The following is a 20,200-nucleotide window of genomic DNA, read 5'->3' on the forward strand; positions in this document are numbered from 1 at the left end:
TTAATTCTTCACAGAAAAAGAAAACCTTGAGTGACAAGCAGCTCAAAGCAATCTTATTAGCATCAGCTGAACAGAGAGAGCTGCTTGCTGAGGAGAGATTCAGTCAGATATCTGCCTTGACTGACAGTCTGATTTCAGCCCTAGGTGAGAAGAGTCAAGTACTGACAGTTTCAGAATTCAGCCCTTACTGAGAGAGATTTAACACAGACAGAACTGGGGAAAGTTGGCAAGGAAGTTTGGGAAGTAGACAAAGTCTCCCACTCGAGCAAAGGAAAGGGGATAGATCTTCTAGAGCGAGAAGAAAATTCCCTATCCAGTTAAACAGGAAGTTAGCTCTGAAGAGTGTAGATATCCCTAGTCTGGTATGGTTAGAAATGGCCTTTAGAGACCTAAAGAGTTGTTAAAACCTCAAGACAACTACTGCAGATGACACCCAGCTGTTAATGGATAGACGGCCAGATTTGGCCCCATACATCTTGTTGGGGGCCATGGCTGCTAGGTTGAGGCAGAGCCAGCTGAAACTGGATCCATCAAGAGAGCCAGTTTGGTGTAGTGGTTAAGTGTGCGGACTCTTATCTGGGAGAACCGGGTTGGATTCCCCACTCCTCCACTTGCACCTGCTGGAATGGCCTTGGGTTAGCCATAGCTATAGCTATCGCAGAAGTTGTCCTTGAAAGGGCAGCTGCTGTGAGAGCCCTTTCAGCCCCACCCATCTCACAGGATGTCTGTTGTGGGGAGAAAAGATGTAGGAGATTGTAAGCCGCTCTGAGTCTCTGATTCAGAGAGAAGGGTGGGATATAAATCTGAAGTCTTCTTCTTCTTCTTTAAAGATGGAGGTCGTGTACCTGAGCAGCAGGCATTTAGGTGGAGAAATCTGTTTTTTTTCTCTGCATGGGGCATCTAATGCCTGCATCCAGGGTCTGGAGCCTAGCTGTGGTCCTGGATGCCGGGTCATAATGGCTGCCAAATCTGCCTTTTCCATCTTCAGCAAGTTGGGCAGCTAGTTCCCTGTCTCTCTTCTTGCAACTTGGCTAAAGTGATCCATGCAATGGTCACTTCCAGATTAGACTGTTGTAACTCGCTCTACATGGGCCTACACTTGTGTCTAATGCAGAAGTTACAGCTGGTGCAGAATGCAGCATTGTACTTGCTGTCTGTGATGCCTTTATGGGCACATATTCAGCTGGTCCTTTGTGGAGTGCACTGGCAGCCGATAGAGTTTTGGATCAGGTTCAAGGTTTTAGTGTTAACCTTCAGGGACCTGAATGGTCAGGGACCAACATACCTATGGGATCGCATCTCCCAATATGTCCCACAAACGGCCTTAAGATCGGCTGATCAATATAGACTGGTAGTCCCCAGTCTAAAAGAGGTCCATCTGACTTCAACTCGGGCCAGGGTCTTTTTGGCTCTGTCTCCAATCTGGTGGAACATGCTCCCCATGGAGATCAGGGCCCTGCAGGACTTAGTACAGTTATGCAGGGTCTGTAAGATGAAGCTCTTCTGCCAGGCTTTTAATTGAGGCCATGGATATATGGTAACATCAACCCCTCCTGCTGTAAATATGCTGTAAATCTGTGCAGACCTGTTCTCATATGACCCTGAAATTTGAATGTTAGTGAGCAGACTCAAGGAGATACTGCTGTCTTGCTGTTTTACAATTTGTATGTTGTACATGGTGCATTTCGTTTTTTGTTGTGATATTGTAATTTACTTATGTCTGTAACCCACCCTAAGCCTGCATTGGCAGGATGGGTGGGATAGAAATCCCATCAAATGAAAAATATCTTATAAATCTGTGAGGAATTACCACATAATTCCTGTCAGAAATGGGGCCACCTTGTAGACCTAGAGAGGTGCATCAGGATAGTTGGGGAGAGGAAACAACTTCTGAGGAAAATCCTAGTCGGGAGGTAGAAATTATGAGAATGAAAACAGAACTGGCAAAGATAGAAGCTGAGAAAGCCAGAATTGAAGCTGAGAAAGAACAACAGATACAGATACTGAAAAAGAACAAAAATTAGAATTAGCCAGAATTGAGGCGGAAAAGACTAAAATGGCACAGCAAGAGGGGGAAGCTGAGAAATGTATAATATAAAGATGAAGGAAACTAAGGACAGAATTGTTCCCTTGCACATAGTGATGGGGAAATATCTCAGTGGAACAAAATAAATTTCCATGTTATCATTGTGGAGGCATTTCTCTTGAGCTTTGAAGGAAGTATCATGATTTTGGGATCCAAGATAATGGTAGAATATTTATTTGGACCTACAGATTTGTGGAGGACTGAGTGAAATTTACTCACAGATGAGGAACCCTCAAATTATTTGCTTTTTAAGGAGAGGGTCAAACTTAGATTTGGACTGACTGCTGAACAAAGTAAAAAAGCTTTCAGGGAAATTAAAAGAAAGCAGAGCAAAATGTATGCATGGCTAGGTTGCAGTTTGGGCAGAGCCTTAAACAGATGGGTTGAGAAAAGTAAAGTTGAGTCATTTGAAGAACTGAAGCAATTAATAGGTTTAGAACAGGTTTACAGACAAGTTCCCACAGAAGTTAGATAATTTCCGAGGGATTAAAAAAAGTTTAAAATGGTAGATGAAGCTGCCACTTTATTAGATGCAATAGAAGGGAACTTGGGAGAATCTCTTTTCCTACCCCCAGTAATAATAAAAAAGTTTTTTTGAAGGGACACTTAGGAAAAAAAATGAGCCTTCTAAAACCAATCCTGTGGGATGGAACATTCCTGAGCTAAATAGAAAGGGAAGGAAAGTGTGTTTTAACTCCTAGGAATAGGGATGCATGTACAAGTATGAAAAGTGCAGTCATCACATAGTTTGTGATTAGGACATATGAAAAAATATGATTTGCTGAAAAATATATTTCTGAGGGGGAGGGAGGAGGGGGTCACAAGCTCAAGGATCCTTAGCTATCTTCCATAACAACCAGTCATGTGTCTTCTTGAAACTTGTTACAGTCAGAACATGACAGCTCTGGCACAAAGAGATCAACCTCTTTAACTTAAGCAGTATATTTAGAATGTTGCATACCTTAAGTAAAGTGCTTTGCTAGTGGAGGGGAAGGGGGCAATTTTTTTTCCTCATTCTTCCTCCTAACTGAATCTCCTAACTGAATCAGAAAAGCGAACTTAGAACTATGCTGGGTAAAATCCCATGGTCAGAAATACTTAGGAAGATGGGGGTTCAAGAGGGGCAGGAATTTATTAAAAGCGAAATATTGAAAGCGCGATCACAGACAATTCCTATGAGAAGAAAAAATGGAAGAAGCTAAAAGAAGCCGAGGTGGCTCCATAAACAGCTATCTAAAGACTTGAGAAATAAAAAATAATCCTTTAGGAACTGGAAGAAGGGCCTTATAACCAAGGATGAATATGAACAAATCACCGGTGCTTGTAGAGAAAACGTTAGGAAAGCTAAAGCTCAGTATGAGCTTAGGCTGGCCAGAGATGCTAAAAACAACAAAAAAGGGTTATGTTCAGAGTAGGAAAAAGAGCAAGGACATGGTAGGCCAATTGCGAGGGCAGGAAAGTGAAATTGTAACAGGTAATGGAAAGAGTGCAGAACTGCTCAATTCCTACTTTTCCTCAGTCATCTCTTCTGAGGAAAACAGTGCTCAACATGGCAAAAACAGAACATATAAAGAGGGTATGGAGTTTCAACCTAGGATCAGCATAGGGATAGTACATAAACACCTAGTTTCTTTAAATGAAACTAGAAGAAGAATAATTGCAGATTTATACCCCACCCTTCTCTCTGAATCAGAGACCCTCTCCCCCCACAACAGACACCCTGTGAGGTGGGTGGGGCTGAGAGGGCTCTCACAGCAGCTGCCTTTTCAAGGACAACTCCTGCGAGAGCTATGGCTGACTCAAGGCCATTCCAGCAGAAGCAAGCGGAGGAGTGGGGAATCAAATGCGGTTCTCCCTGATAAGAGTCCGCACACTTAACCACTACACCAAACTGGCTCTCAGGGCCAGATGAACTACATCCTAAACTAAGTCCTCAGGGCCAGATGAACTACATCCAAGGGTTCTAAAAGAGCTTGCAGATGAAATTTCTGAGCCTCTGGCTATTATTTTTGAGAACTCTTGGAGAACAGGAGAAGTGCCAGAAGATTGGAGGTGGGTGAATGTTGTCCCCATCTTCAAGAAGGGGGAAAAGGAGGATCCGGGTAACTGCCGACCCATCAGCTTGATGTCTATTCCTGGAAATATTTTTGAACAAATAATTAAACAGTCAGTCCTGGAACATTTAGAAAGGATGGCTGTGATTACTAAGAGCCAGCATGGGTTTCTCAAGAACAAGTTATGTCAGACTAACCTGATCTCTTTTTTTGAGAAAGTGACTACCTTGCTGGATCAGGGGAATGCTGTAGACATCATTTATTTTGATTTCAGTAAGGCTTTTGATAAGGTTCCACATACTCTCCTTGTTGACAAGTTGGTAAATTCTGGTTTGGATCCTGTTACTGTTAGGTGGATCTGTAACTGGTTGACAGATTGCACCCAAAGAGTACTTGTGAATGGTTCCTCATCTCTTGGAGAGGGGTGACAAGTGGAGTGCCTCAAGGATTTGTCCTGGGACCTGTTTTGTTCAACATCTTTATAAATGATTTGGATGAAGGAATAGAGGGAATGCTTATTAAATTTGCCAATGATACTAAATTGGGAGGGGTTGCAAATACAGTAGAAAACAAAAAGCAGGATACAGGATTATCTTGACAGGCTGGAAAACAGTCAATAAAATGATTTTTTAACAGGGATAAATGTAAAGTTCTGCATTTAGGTAGGAAAAATCCAATGCTTGGTTATACGATGAGGGAGACTTGTCTTAGCAGTAGTATGTGCTAAAAGGATCTCAGGGTCTTAGTGGATCGTATGCTGAACATCAGTCATGTGAGGGATGGTGGCTCAGTGGTAGAGCATCTGCTTGGGAAGCAGAAGGTCCCAAGTTCAATCCCTGGCATCTCCAAAAAAGGGTCCAGGCAAATAGGTGTGAAAAACCTCAGCTTGAGACCCTGGAGAGCCGCTGCCAGTCTGAGAAGACAATACTGACTTTGATGGACCAAAGGTCTGATTCAGTATAAGGCAGCTTCATATGTTCATATGTTCATATGTGGTGGCTAAAAAGGCAAATGCAATTTTGGGCTGTATCAACAGACGTATAGTGTCCAGATCATGTGAAGTGATGGTATCGCTTTACTCTGCTCTGGTAAGATCTCACCTGGAGTATTGTGTTCAGTTTTGGGCACCACATTTTAAGAAGGATATAGACAAGCTGGAACAGGTCCAGAGGAGGGCCACAAAGATGGTGAGGGGTCTGGAGACCAAGTCCTATGAAGAAAGGTTGAAGGAGCTGGGCATGTTTAGCCTGGCGAGGAGGTGGCTGAGAGGTGATATGATCACCATCTTCAAGTACTTGAAGGGCTGTCATATAGAGGATGGTGTGGAATTGTTTTCTGTGGCCCCAGAAGGTAGGACCAGAACCAATGGGTTGAAATTAAATCAAAAGAGTTTCCGGCTCAACACTAGGAAGAACTTCCTGACCGTTAGAGCAGTTCCTCTGTGGAACAGGCTTCCTCGGAGGTGGTGGGCTCTCCTTCCTTGGAGGTTTATAAACAGAGGCTAGATGGCCATCTGATAGCAGTGAGGATCCTGTGAATTTAGTGGGAGGTATTTGTGAGTTTCCTGCATTGTTCAGGGGGTTGACTAGATGACACTTGAGGTCCCTTCCAACTCTGTGATTCTGTTCCCCATGCCTCATGGTATTTTGTGCAGGAAATATCTCGAAACTCTGAAAGCTGGCTTTTCATGTGTCAGATGGTACTTCTGGGGGAAGGATGGGGAAATATCCATCCCTTTACACTTCTGTTCATGTGCAGTTGGATCCAAACCATTGGTAATAGATTATATCAATTTTTTCAAGTGTGGTTGGACACCTTTTAAATACATTTTTTTAGCCTGCAGATGTCCCAGACTACCACTGTGGTTCCTTGGGTGAAGAACTGACCCTGCATGCTGAGCAGGATATTCAGGTGTGCTGCTGGGAGGCAAGAAGCTCACCCTTGGTCTAAATTTTCAATAACTTTGTGAAAACTTTGGAAATTACTGGACTGTTTTTTTGAAAATCTGATTTGTTCTTAAATCTTGAATCTTTAGCCGGACACAGATTCCAGAATTAATAGTGGCTCTTCTTGTGCTTCACCTCAGCATTCTGCACTCAGCTATTCACCTGATCAGGACACCAGTTCACAATTTAATCAAACGGGTGAGTAACTTGATCAGCCCAAAGGTTGTGTTATATTTGTGAAAGGATTTCTAAAGACTTTACATTAGAAGCAAGCTCCTTTTAAGAAAGTATAGGTGGATGTGGAGGATTTTACACCAGGCAAACACCTGTTTGTTTTTTGGTCTCTGTGTTTATGTGATGATGTGCTGACCATTTAAACCTTATACACATCAAGAACCAAACATTAACAGAGAACATGTAAAAAACTTATTAATGGGGGGCTTTGGATCATATCTAAGATAAGTACTAGATTTGTTCTATAAGAAAGGTTTAAATGGGAACAGTTTGACTTTCAGTTCAACATTCCTTTGAGAACTATTCTGCTTCTATTGAAGTTGGAATTATTACAAAATGTACATTGGTATTTTTAGGCCCTTGTTGTGTATTCAATTTTGGCAATAAAGAGAAACCTAAGATTTTTGAATAGGTGTATGTATTGCACAGAATGACTTAAGAGATTCACCTTCCAAACAGTGTGAATATCCTTGACTTACTGGCTAAATTTAAGTGATGTGTCACATAATACAAACAGAGGGTAGAAGAGACAACATTAAAAATGTGTCTAATTCATGGGTTCTGAAAAAAATACAGGTTTTACCTATGAAGATCTTGGTGTGTTAGCAAACAAAAGGCAGGGGAGAGAAGAGGGTTTTTGTATGGTCCTAAAGAACCCTACTTCTGCTCCCAGGCACTGAAACCACAGCCACCTGGCCCAGCCAGGAGCCTCAAGGAATCTAGACCTGTTCCCAGAGGATTTTCACTTCCCCAGGTTCTCCTCTGAGGTTTTCTGCAAGCTCTCAGTAAGTAACTCCAGATACCACAAGATAGGAAAAGCTCCAGTTTACTAAACTGCTCAAGTTACAAAGAGTGTATGCTGGACTGGAAGCATTCCTAAGACACATGTGAAGGAAATATAAGTTGCTCATCAGATGCAGGTCAACCACACAGTTCTTGCCCACAGGCTGGAAAAAGAAAGTCCATCCTGTGCCAGGCAGTCCACATTGTGGGATGATTGACAACAGCTGCCCCTTCGCAGCTGCTGATGGAATAACTGGTCTCCTACTCCCCCAAGTGAGGCATGTTTTCAGATGTCCTTGCCTCAGCCCATGATCTGATCAGCCAATCAGGACATGCTTAGCTAATTGGCACCAGAAAGTTGAAATCCATTAGGGAGACACCCAAGGACGGTTCTCTTAACTGCCAAAAGCGACACGTGAATGTAGTTAAAACAAGCACATTGCTTTTAGCATGCCAGGTCAGGGGTCTATAAAAACTCACAGGCTAAGAAAACTGATAAACCCAACAGCATGAATGCTTAATGGTGACTAGCCCTTACAGTTGTTCTTGGCTGAGCGCACTGGAAGGAAGCCAAGCCTCAGCAGTTTTGCCAGCACTTTGGGGTCTCATTTTCGCTAGGTGCTGGCTACATGAACCTGGGAAGTAATAATGTCTATAAGCAATACCATCAGCTTGTCCCATCTCAACAGCCCCTGCAGATGTCCCAGACTATCACTGTGGTTCCTTGAGAGAAGCACTGGCCCCACATGCTGAGCACAATGTTCAGGTGTGCTACTGGGAAGAAGAAGACATTGGATTTATATTCCACCCTCCACTCAGAGCAGCTCACAATCTATTTTCCTCCCTCACAACAGATACCCTGTAAGGTGGGTGGGGCTGAGAGGGCTCTCCCAGCAGCTGCCCTTGCAAGGACAACTCCTGTGATAACTATGGCTAACCCAAGGCCATTCCAGCAGGTGCAAGTGGAGGAGTGGGGAATCAAACCCAGGTCTCCCAGATAAGAGTCCACGCACTTAACCACTACACCAAACCAAGCAGGAAGCCTACCTACTGCTGGTCTAAATTTTCAGTAACTTTGTGAAAACTTTGGAAATCACTGGACTGTTTTTTGAAATAAGCTCAAAGGCCCAGCAGTCTGAAGACCAGCACCTATGCTCAGTTCTCTACATGCAGGGATAATTCCTGCGAGCATGAGGGCATGGATTTGTGGCATATAGCAACAGATCATTTTTACCTCTCCGCCACTGTTTCTTTTTCAGAAGTCCTCCCATCAGTGTCTATATGTGAACACTGAATTTCTGAGGTGTAGTAATTTATGTAATTGCGGCTGTTACTGCTTGATAAAATAATTACTTGAATCCCTGTAGGATTTCTGCATACAGAAGGAGTGAGGGATTTTTTTCACTGCTTCTCCCTTGCAGTGCAGTCCTCTGACTCTCCCCACATGATGTTTATGGGGAGGTCTTCTTTCCCCTGAAAGTGGCATTTTGAGTAGATGTTTTGTACTGCGGCAGGAAAGAGGGGGGGAGGGTAGGAAAAGTCATACTCTTCAAGAATAAATGTCTTCCACCCATGGAAATCTCCAGTTGATCTAGGAATATAATTGAACAGCAAATCTTTTTGGTATTGTATCAGGTACAATTTTATAATGTAGAAATGATAGCTAAACATCAATAACTTTTGTTACCTTTTTCTAGCAATTTAACAATGAGCATTTCTTGTACATATCAAATGAAAGATGTTTTAAATTGCACAATATTTTAAAATGTGAAAGCCTTGATGATAAGGACAGTAGAAACAGTTTTCAAAGTCTTTAAAATGCTGCTGCTTTATTATTAAAGTCATTGCATATGATTATTTTTGCTGGTGTAGATGACTTGTTAGTCCCACCTCATGATACCAGTACAGATCTAACTGATGTCATGGAACAAATCAACAGCACATTTCCATCTTGTCGCAGTAAGTATTATTTTTATTTATTTATTTATTTATTTATATTTACAGTCCAATTTTCTCACTGAAACTCTGGTTGTATTACATAGTGCAAACTGATACAGCCTATAGAATGAGACATGTGATAAACAATGTTGTATGACTAGGACTGCAGAGGTCTGCAACTAAGCATAGGTTCAGAGACAGTAAGGTAAACAGTGCAGTAGATAGTATTATATAAGTAGAAAACAATGCAGTAAGGGCAGGCTAATACATGCACCCAATAGCTAATACATACTATACACAACACACAGTCCCGTTCCCTTTATAAAAGTACCTTCCAGAACCATTCCATTATAATATCTTTATGATATCTTTATGTTATCTTTATACAAATATCCTCCTAAACAATTTTGTCTTACATAATAGTTTACAGAACTTTAAAACGTTGGGAACTTTTCTGACCTTTTCAGACAGGCCGTTAGTCAAGCAACTTCAGAAAAAATTGTTCATTGTAATGCATTTTTAAAAAATCACAAATTCTTTTGCTTCAGAAATAATGGGGTTTTTTTTTGTTATATTACAAGCACAGCAAAAGATTTCACTAAATGCCTTATAAGCAGAACTAAAACTCTTTGTAAGGCAATGCCCCAGCTTTCTTCTTCTGTTGCTAGCTGGATCAGATGTAAACTTAGATTGTAGAGAATGTTTAGAAGGCACATGATAAAGGCACTTTGCTAACACTAAATAATCAGGTCTGGGTATGGTCAATACCTGCATTGGAAAACTTTTAATTTATTTATTTATTTGATTTATATCCCGCCCTCCCCACCGAGGCGGGCTCAGGGTGGCTCCTGTGTATACCATCTTGAGTTCCAGCTGCAGTTCCCAAGAATGGCTAGCCCTTGAATTGCAGAACATCATCTAGCAGTTAAATATATGGCTATAACAATTCACAATAATAACAGTAATCATAGATAATAATTTCCCTCTGGTGGTGGCCAAATGGCGCTCTCACATTGGCTCTCCATGCACTCCATAAACTACTGGCCCATTATGGCTCAGTCAGCATCTCTGGCCTCCCATTGGCTGACTCCCCTGCCTCCACCTACTGCAGGCCAAGGAATGCTGAACAAACCACCAAAACAGTCTTACCTCAGAAACAGACACATCTCTGATGCTTTTCTGGATCCTCTCTGTCAACCAGCCTCAAAAAGGGCTGCTGCTCTACTGAGGCCTCATGAAAGGTGTTGCAGCCACCACCAGCAACAGGCCTCTATCACCCCATCAGCAGCCCACATGGATGGCCTCCCAGCACATGCAGTCTCCAGAGCACATGCAGCCAAAATAGCCAGGGAGCTGCCACTGCTGGCATCATAATGCAACTAGGCAGCAAGGCCTGCCCCCATTAGGAGTGTTTGCTCAGACACCATGGCTGTCGCCTCTTTCCTGTCAATCCCTCTCTCCCTCTTCCCTTCAGCCTTACCCCAGGACAAACAAGGATTGGATCACTGGGGAAGCTGCTAGTCAGAGGCTGCTGCTAGGCAACCAAGGTGGCAGAGATCAGTTCCCCTGTAGAATATGGCTGCTTTGCAGGGTGAAGTCTGTGTCATTATACCCTGCTGAGGTGCTTTCCCTCCTGCTTTGGTCCCTACTGTACTTTTCCTAGGTGGAGGCTATTGGGGGGAGATGGAAAGCTGATCAGTTCCTCTACAGAAAACGGTCACCTTGAGACATATACTCTATGACATACCATTAAGACCATTTGCACCCTATTGTCATCAGCACCTTAAAATAACTGTTATTTAAAAAACAACAGCACTTTAGTTAATTAAGACTATTAAGACCATTTGCACTTTATTGTCTCTGGCACTTTAGTTAGTATAAATTTGTGCCCCCCTACCCACTGGACTCTATCTCCCAAATTATTAAGATTGGACTAATTTATTGGTTATTTAAATTGATTTTACTGACTAGCTAATTTAAAGGATTATTTATGGCAAATTAATGTAAAGAGGGATAATGATTGAAGGTTTTAATTAAGGAGCCAATTGGATTTATAATTTATTATTGTTAGCTAGTGAATTGGATGGGTTGGGAGGATTTTACATTAAATAACTATTAGAATATTAGTGGGTAATTTATTGATAGGCCAATTGGAGTTGGGAGGGTTGAAAAGAGATAACATCTTGTCAGTAGAAGGACTGGTGGATACCAGTAAGAGATGACTGGTCTGGGGATTCCGGTACTCCTGGGGAGGGGAAGGTATGACGGTGGGAACAGGCGGAAATGTAAGGGAAGGGGATTGAGACAAGATAGTGCTCGACCACCTTCCAGCCTGCATCCCATCCCGATGGTGACAGGTAGTGGGGCAAGGCGAAATTACTCGCCTCCGTCACTGGTGTTATGTAATGCCAGGTCCATCAACAATAAGACCTCCATCCTTCGGGAATTCCTGCTTGAGCAGGACATGGACCTGGCATGCGTGACCGAGACCTGGGTGCGCGATGGGGAGACTGTAGCTCTCTCCCAGATGGCGCCCCCGGGATACTCGGTCTTTCACCAGTCATGGACTAGCGGGTGGGGGGGAGGGGTGGCTCTGTTCATACGAGAGGCTTACTCCTTCCGGGCCCTCCCGGCCCCGGAGATCAAGGGCATTGAATGTGCCGGTCTGGCGTGGGATGTCGGGGAGGGGTTGGCGATCTGGCTGTTGTACCGACCGCCTAACGCACCGGCCAGCGCCTTACTATCCCTGATGGAGGCCGCAGCAGGATGGGCATTGGATCACCTGAGGCTTTTGATCCTGGGTGACTTCAATGTCCACGCCGATGACGTGACCTCCAATCAGGTGATGGACCTAGTGTCTTCCATGGCGACACTAGGACTCTCCCAAGTAGTTACGACACCCACTCACCAGGCGGGACACATGTTAGACTTGGTCTTCGCGGCGGGAGTCTTAGTGAACGATCTTGCTTCTATAGCAGTGCCATGGTCAGATCACTATGCCCTTAAGGCTCGTGTGGACGTCCCACCCCAAGCCCGTTTGGGCGGCAAGCTCATTTTAGCTTGCCCGCGGAGCCTGATGGACCCAGAACGGTTCCTGACAGCTCTGCGGGATCCCTGGCCCCCTGGCGATTCCCTCGATGACCTGGTGGAGTCTTGGAACGATAGGCTCGCCGGGGCCATCGATGAGATCGCACCTAGGCGTCCTCTGCGCCCTCGTTCAAAGCCGACACCTTGGTATAACCAGGAGTTGCGGCGCCTGAAACGGGGACTCAGACGACTAGAGAAGCAGTGGCGGCGTACTCGAGACGAAGCGATTCGAACATCTTATAGTGAGTTTATAAAGTCCTATGAGATGGCAGTCAAGGTCGCAAAGAAAACATACTTTGCGGCGGAGATTGCGTCTGCAACTTCGCGCCCGGCACAACTGTTCAACACAATTCGGACTCTTACAACACTGCCACAGGGCAGATCAAATTCTAATGAATTGGAAATTGGCTGTGAGGCTTTTGCGAATTTCTTTGCAGATAAAATCGCATCGCTGCGTTCCGACTTCCCTGCCATCTTAGATACAGTTAGCGAACCTGAGGCTCCGTGCCTGTCTTCGGATCGTGTTCTGGACGGCTTCAGTGCGCTCAGCCTGGAAGAAGTTGACAGGATCCTCCTATCTGCACGCCCAGCAACTTGTAAATTGGACCCGTGCCCCTCCTGGCTTATTAAGACCTGCCAGAGGGAGCTAAGATATCCTATACGGGATATCATAAATAGATCCCTATTGGAGGGACATTTCCCATCAGCGCTTAAAGAGGCAGTGGTCCGCCCCCTCTTGAAAAAAACAATGTTAGATCCGGCCGAATTGGCACACTATCGGCCGGTCTCGAATTTGCCCTTTTTGGGCAAACTTATTGAGAGGGCAGTGGCATTGCAGCTACAGAGTTTCCTGGAGGACGCTTCTGTCCTTGACTCCTGCCAGTCTGGCTTCCGCCCGGGCCATGGGATGGAGACAGTGCTGGTCGCCCTGGTGGATGACCTTCAGCGGCATCTGGATCAAGGCGGCTCGGCGGTGCTGATGTTGTTAGACCTATCGGCAGCGTTCGATATGGTCGACCATCGGCTTCTGGCCTGCCGCCTTGCCGACGCAGGGATTCAGGGGCTGGCCTTGCAATGGCTTTCCTCTTTCCTTGACGGTCGGGGACAAAGGGTGGCGATTGGGGACGAACTGTCCCGGAGACACGTGCTTGATTGCAGGGTGCCTCAAGGGGCGGTACTTTCCCCGATGTTATTTAACATCTATATGCGCCCCCTTGCCCAGATTACCCGAAGGTATGGGCTGGGCTGTCATCAATATGCTGATGACACCCAGCTCTATCTACTTATGGACGGCCGGCCTGCCTGCACCCCAGAAAATCTGGACCGGGCGTTACAAGCAGTGGCTAGGTGGCTTAGGCTGAGTGGGCTAAAGCTGAATCCTGCGAAGACAGAGGTCCTTTGCTTGGGTCGCTGCGGGGAAATCTCCCTGCCAGTTTTTGACGGCGCGCCGTTGATAGCGGTGCAGGGTCAGGAGTCTGGGGGTACTATTGGAGCCTTCATTGACAATGGAGGCTCAAATAGCATCCACTGCCAAGTCCACATTCTTTCATCTTAGGCGGGCGAGGCAGCTGGCCCCTTTCCTGGAACGCGACGACCTAGCAACAGTGATTCATGCCACAGTCACCTCGAGGTTGGACTACTGTAATGCCCTCTACATGGGGCTACCCTTGTGCCGAACCCGGAAGCTGCAGTTAGTGCAGAATGCCGCTGCCCGGCTGCTATTAGGGCTCCCAAGATGGGAGCACATTCGGTCGGGACTTCGGGATCTGCACTGGCTGCCAATAACATTCTGAGTCCGGTACAAGGTGTTGGTCATCACCTTTAAAGCCCTATATGGCCTAGGACCTGCCTACCTTAGGGACCGTCTCTCCCCACATGTTCCCCAGAGAGTACTACGATCGGGTTCACAAAACCTGTTAGTAATCCCCGGGCCAAAGGAGGCCCGTCTGAAATCCACCAGGGATCGGGCCTTCTCGGTAACAGCGCCTTACTGGTGGAACCAGCTGCCGGAAGAGGTGAGGGCCCTGCGGGACCTAGGGCAGTTCCGCAGGGCCTGTAAGACAGTCCTCTTCCGGCAGGCCTACAACAACTAACTGACACTGTGAAATATTTTGGATGGAACTAAAATGCATTTAATAGACCGCTGGTTTTTATCTTTTTATGTCTTATTAATTATGGTTTTAACCTTATTATGTTAATGTTTTAAACTGAATTTATGTGGGTTTATTGTGTTGTAAGCCGCCCTGAGCCACTTCGGTGGGAAGGGCGAGATATAAGCCAAAATATAAATAAATAAATAAATAAATAACACAACCAAGCCAGGCCTCAAAAAAACAAAAAAAACCACCAAGGATGGGGGGGGGGGAGTAAATGCCTTCACTTGGGTGGGAAGACACCAAGGGGGAGAGGGCACTTGCCCGGAGCCTCTTTCTAGAGCCCATTGTATTTTTGTTCACCATGGGCCTTATTTCTAGTAGTAGTAATAATACTGATAACTTGTGAACAGGGCTACACATGAAGTCATCATATGGTAGAAGTATATGCCAAGGTATATTCCCACATATATGGTCTCCATAGGGCATAATGGAACTGAATAAATTCATCAATCCTGATTATTTCCCAAATAGTCAGTACACCTGAATCCAAAAAATACCAAAATTTTGCACGCCCCTAGTCAGCACCTCTTCCTTGTTCCACCATATCAGTGATATAAAGTATTCCAAATATCCAATTAGACTTAGACCTTGTTCATTCAGTTGCTCTTAGAGAAATTTAAAAAAAAATAGTACCTTGGAGCACTTTATCATCATTGTGCAAATGTATAAATTTTGATAAGTTTAACTCAGGAGTGTTTAAATTGGACCATAGAGATGATTTTGACATAAAGCCAAGAATGTACTGCAGCTTACAGTGATTGGGCCCATTTAACCACTCTTCTGATCTTAAATAGGCATGATAGATGAGTATTTAAACATCTAATGTAGTGTAGTGCAGTGGTTAGAATGTCAGACTAGGATCCGGGAGACTAAGGTTCAAATCCCACCTCTGCCATGGAAACGATGCATGGCCTTGGACCTGTCACTCACTCTCAGCCTAACCTATCTCACAGGGTTGTTGTGAGGAGAAAATAGAGGAGAGAACAATATAAGCTGCTTTGGGTCCCTACTGGGGATTAATGAAATAAGTAAGTAAATAAATAAATAATAATTTTAGTTATAACTCAGTGAACAGAGGTCAAAGTAAAGCCATGGATGAGCCAAAACTGTGTTTTTGTTTCTTCTTTTTTTTAAGGGGTGGGTGGGTTGTTGTCAGTTATTTCACTGTATTTTGAAATAGGATATTTCTGCTTTGAACTTGGATGGCCTCACAATGACACTTGGCACATTGGTTTTTAGGTTTGATAGCAATTGCAAAGTAGACAATGAGCCTCTACTTACTTTTTCTAGTACACAAACAAGTAACAGCTGAAATACTTAGATGTTCTTAAATTTATAGTTTCTGCATGAGTATGGAAAGATCTTGGCTAAGCTAACAGAGTAGAGGAACTATGCATTTATCAGCCATAGATTCTAATATGGCATGAAAATGTCCCTCAGAAATGGGTCCAAGAGTGCTTTGTATCTTATTTATGTCACTGGAATGATTGATTACAGCTCTTAATTGTTCATTCATTTTCCATTCACAAAGACAGATAAGAACCAGACAGTTGTTCTCTCTTGCTTTGCTTGTATTTAAATCAGTCCTCAGAGCACTATGCAACTTTCTTCTTTACGGAGAAGTCATTTCGGATAACTGTTGTTTTGATCATTTTAAACCATAATTTCATAATATCAAAATAGATGAGAAACTACATTTTCAATTGTTTGTGGTTCAGTAACAATTTTGTACTTCTTCTTCTGCAGTGGCCATAAAAGTAAATGCATTGGCCATTTGTAAAAGCTGAGGCTTTTAAAGTGCATAATCTTATGCAAAGTACTAAGATTAAATCAAATCCTATTATATCGTCCAGTCTGTACTGAACTCTATTAAACATTCCCTTTATCTCTCGTGTGTTTTCCCCTTCTTTGAAGAAGTACGTCAGAGAGGATACACTTTATGCACAACTAGAAAGCAAATTACAAGCTGGTTTGTTGGAATGGATCCCCAGGGTCTAGTGCTAGCTACAGATAAATGCCCATGCCCCACTTCTAATTCAGATCTGAGTGCCTTATTTTAAACTAGCAATGCCATTTGATGTCATTAGGCCAGTATTTATCAGCTCCTATTATAAATTGAAAGAGACTTAACTCTTCTATACTGTGGTAAAGGGCAAATTATATTTTATTTGTGGTGGCCATTAAAATAAATGACTTGACAAAGCTTCACATGCAATTTTTATTTATTTAAAATATTTATACCCCACTTTTCTACAGATTAATAGGACCCAAAGCAACTTGCATCATTAAAACAGGTAAAAAAATTCACAGAAATACTGTACAAATAAAAAGAGCAAGCTTATTTGTGATACCCCTTTCCACTCACCTCTACACCCTCTACCAGGCTATATAAGTAGGTAAGAGCATGACCGTTGCACACATCAGGTCCTCTCTCTCACTTATAGAGACATCAGCAGACAGGGTAGTGATCTTAAATTTGGAGTAATAAATTCAAAATATTTAATCCCTGTCAACAGTCTACCTGCAGTATTCTGTACTGGTTGAGGCTTGCAAGTCTTCAAGTAGTGAGTTACAATAGTTCAGTCTCAGGGTTTTTGTACCTTGGATTATTATTGCTAGGTCGGCTGAATCTGAAAAAGGGAACAATTTCTATGCCATATACAAAGTTGAAACAAGACCATCCCTTCTATACCAGTCAATGCCCCTTTCAAAAGTAGGTGCATCATCAATGGTTAATAAGGGTTTTTTCATCAGTGTTGTTTGTTATCCTGGCCTTTGCTCTGCAGCGTGTTGAGTTTAAGGTCTTCTGTGCACTGTTCATCTTATATTTTCATTCAATGTCATTTCAAGATTTTACAACATAGAATAGTAGCCATACTAGAAGCAAATTAAATGAAAATATAATCTAGAACAATTTATTTAACACATCAATGAAATGCTGATTGCCATTTGGGGTCAGGAAGCAATTTTTTCCAGGCCAGTTTGGCCAAAAAGCCGGGGAGGCGGGTTGCATCTTCTGGGCATGGAGCAGGAGTAACTGGGGGCCCAAGGAAGGTATGTATGAATTTCCTGCATTGTACAGGGTGTTGGACTAGATGACCTGGAGAGCCCTTCCAACTATATGATTCCATGATTCTAACATGATTATGCAACCCAGACAGCATTATGACAGCAGAGTGATATAAAAAGGTCTAAGATTAAAATGATTGTTTAGATATTTAGAATTTAAGAAGTCGGGAAGTAAAATGTAAAATATTCTTAAACTGCTGGTGAGCTATTTTTTGGTATCATATTTTAAATACAAATTGTTTTTTTATCTTAATTCTTGACTGCTCCCATTTTATTGCAAATATATATATATTTTTTTATTTACAGCAAATCTTGCTGGCAGACCACAGGTATGATGTGTATTGATATATAAATTGTGTATATGTGTGTGTGTGTGTATAATGCTTTCTAGGACTTGTCAAAGCAGAAACTAGATGAGATGGTGGGTTTGGCATGCCTGACAATTCATTGGATCTCAATGAATGGGGGCTATACCATGCCGCCTTCCCTCCTCTGGTATACGTAACTTTCTTTAAAATGTGCTATAACACTTTTAGCCATTTATTTAATGTAGTCAAAAATGAAAACCTTTCTGGAATTGGGCTCTAAACATTTGTGTTGGGTGATAACACATCTAAGGACACCTGTGGTTAGTAATGCTGTACCTGTTTTTTCTCTTAAATTCAGGCAATGTAAAGTTTTCAGTCTGAAGACAGCTTGTTCTTCCTGATTTCAAATACAGCCCTTTTTCTACAAATGCCAACAACAAGTTCCAGTAATCAGATGGCTGCATGGGACCTTGTAACATACTCTTTAGCTCTGTGTGTTTTTACTTCAAATAGGAAAACACTTGAATTACCCAAAGATAAGGATGTTGTGGTTTTTTTAAAAAAGTGTTTGCTTTCCCTTTCCTTCCCTCTCTATGCAACTGTAAATTAACAAACAATAGAGTATTTGGAAATGGTTATACATATGCCATTGATTTATATGATATATAGTATCAGGAATGGGGGTGCGGATTTATATCCATTTTTTATATTGCTGCAAAGCATTACATTATACATTCCTCTCAGCTTTTTGCATTTGCAATTTGGAGTATCTTCTCTGCTGACACACATACTGCTCTGCACTGGTTTATTTATATCTAGTCTAATAGTATTCATTTCAAACTGTGAACAAATATCAATTTCTCATAACTATACTATTAGTTTATGACAAAAATCATTTTATGGCCATCTAGGAGTACATGCTCCAGCTAACAAGACATTTAGCTACAATAACCACTGGAACTAAAATTGTATGCTAGTGAATTCTTTTCCCAACTGAATGCAGAAGGGTATCCCCCCCCCCCCCGGACTTTCATTTGTCTTGTAATGTGAGTGAATGTCCATTTGGATTTTATTTAATACAACCATTCTGAATTTATGTGATGTTGGTTATCCACACAGGAAAGACAATGGTCTAATTTTGTGCCAAATTCTTTTTGTTAAGGCTTTTTGTTAAATCATCAAATGCAAAAGCCCAGATTTGCTATTATTTGAGTTTGCTTTTAGAAATGTATATAACTTGAGAAGCTTAGTCTGCTTAGTCTGTTTTGTCCTTACATCACAAAAGTTGTCTGGAAAATTCCAACCAGCATCTTCTTGTGTGTATTTTCAAATGGCTTCCTTAGCATACATGTTTTAAAGCAGGGAGATTAATGAGAAGGTTAGCCACAGCCTATGACAAGATACTGGGCACTTTTCCTTCACCATTGAGTGTGTAGATTTGTGCAAGCAAATGAGGTCATTAAATTCAGTAAGTTGCACTCAGCAAGTTGCACTTGTGCAATATGCATCTTTTAAGTATCTAAATAGTACTAGGGAAAATCCACTTTGATTTTATTAACATTTATGCCCAAATGCAAAGTGGAGAGATTTTTAGACCAGTTGTCTTCTGCAAGAAAATGCCAAGTGGAGAATCCCACATCAATAATGAAATCAAAATAGGAACTGTAGTCCTGGTGTGATGCTTACAGTTCCTGATGCTGATGTCACCACTCAGTTTTCTCATCTCTGAAGTAGAGCTGGTAACAGCTACCTCTCAGAGTGTTATAAGCCTCAAATTATATAATGTATCTTTAATGCTCTGATGGTTCAAAGTGCTATATAAATGATAAGTATTATTTTTTTTGCAGGGAGGGAGTTTTGCCAAAAGCAAGGGAGAAATGGGAGGTTAATATTGGATTTTTCATCTAGAAAGAAATATATTTTGGTATAGATATTTTGAGAAGGAAGAAAAGTTTTGCAGAAAAGGAAAGCCATGACCACCTTTCTACCTCAGACACTTTTCCTTTCCTTTTTTATATTTAGTATTGGAAACAGGTCAATGTTTTTTGTCATGTGTTGTCCTTTAGTGGATTACATTGAAGCAAAAAACAAAACAAGAACCAATCCCTTTTAAAAAATACTTAACAACAAAGGTCTCAGTAATAGATTTGGTGGCTTTTTTATGATGACTGAAAGGTTACGTATGAATTGTTTTCTGCCTATGTTTGTATGCAAATTCTGTCCTCTTCTCTGCTGTCATGTAAAAACTACTTAAATATTACATTGTAACATTCTCCCTCTGATAAATAAAAGAAATATGTTGCAGTAACATCTCAAAGAAGTTGTAGGGTTGTTTTTTTTTTGGTGCTGTGCTATTAAACTGTGATATTAAACTCACACTTCCCTTTTCTAATCTGGTTACATGGTCTGACTTTCACACTGAATAAAATTAACTTTTAAGTAAAGGCTGTTTTTCATCTTAGAAGTAAACAACATTTAAAGGCTTGTTCCCTGTGTAGGAGCATTTCAGGCTTCAAGGTGCCTTTATGAAAATAAAATA

General features: G+C 42.3%; 1 protein-coding gene across 3 annotated transcripts in view; it reads left to right on the forward strand.

The window, feature by feature from the left end:
* UTRN (utrophin) overlaps window positions 1-19,981 on the forward strand; it is a 640,548-nt gene extending 620,567 nt beyond the window's left edge. For all 3 annotated transcript variants that reach the window (XM_060240558.1, XM_060240540.1, XM_060240548.1), the window contains 4 exons: window positions 6,176-6,283; window positions 8,969-9,062; window positions 17,660-17,682; window positions 18,020-19,981. In XM_060240558.1, coding sequence (XP_060096541.1) covers window positions 6,176-6,283; window positions 8,969-9,062; window positions 17,660-17,682; window positions 18,020-18,028 — 234 coding nt within the window. In that variant the 3' untranslated portion in view covers window positions 18,029-19,981. The remainder of the gene's footprint in view (window positions 1-6,175; window positions 6,284-8,968; window positions 9,063-17,659; window positions 17,683-18,019) is intronic.
* The last annotated feature ends 219 nt before the right edge of the window (window positions 19,982-20,200 follow it).

Source organism: Heteronotia binoei, chromosome 1, assembly GCF_032191835.1.
Source record: "Heteronotia binoei isolate CCM8104 ecotype False Entrance Well chromosome 1, APGP_CSIRO_Hbin_v1, whole genome shotgun sequence".
Classification (NCBI taxonomy): domain Eukaryota; kingdom Metazoa; phylum Chordata; class Lepidosauria; order Squamata; family Gekkonidae; genus Heteronotia; species Heteronotia binoei.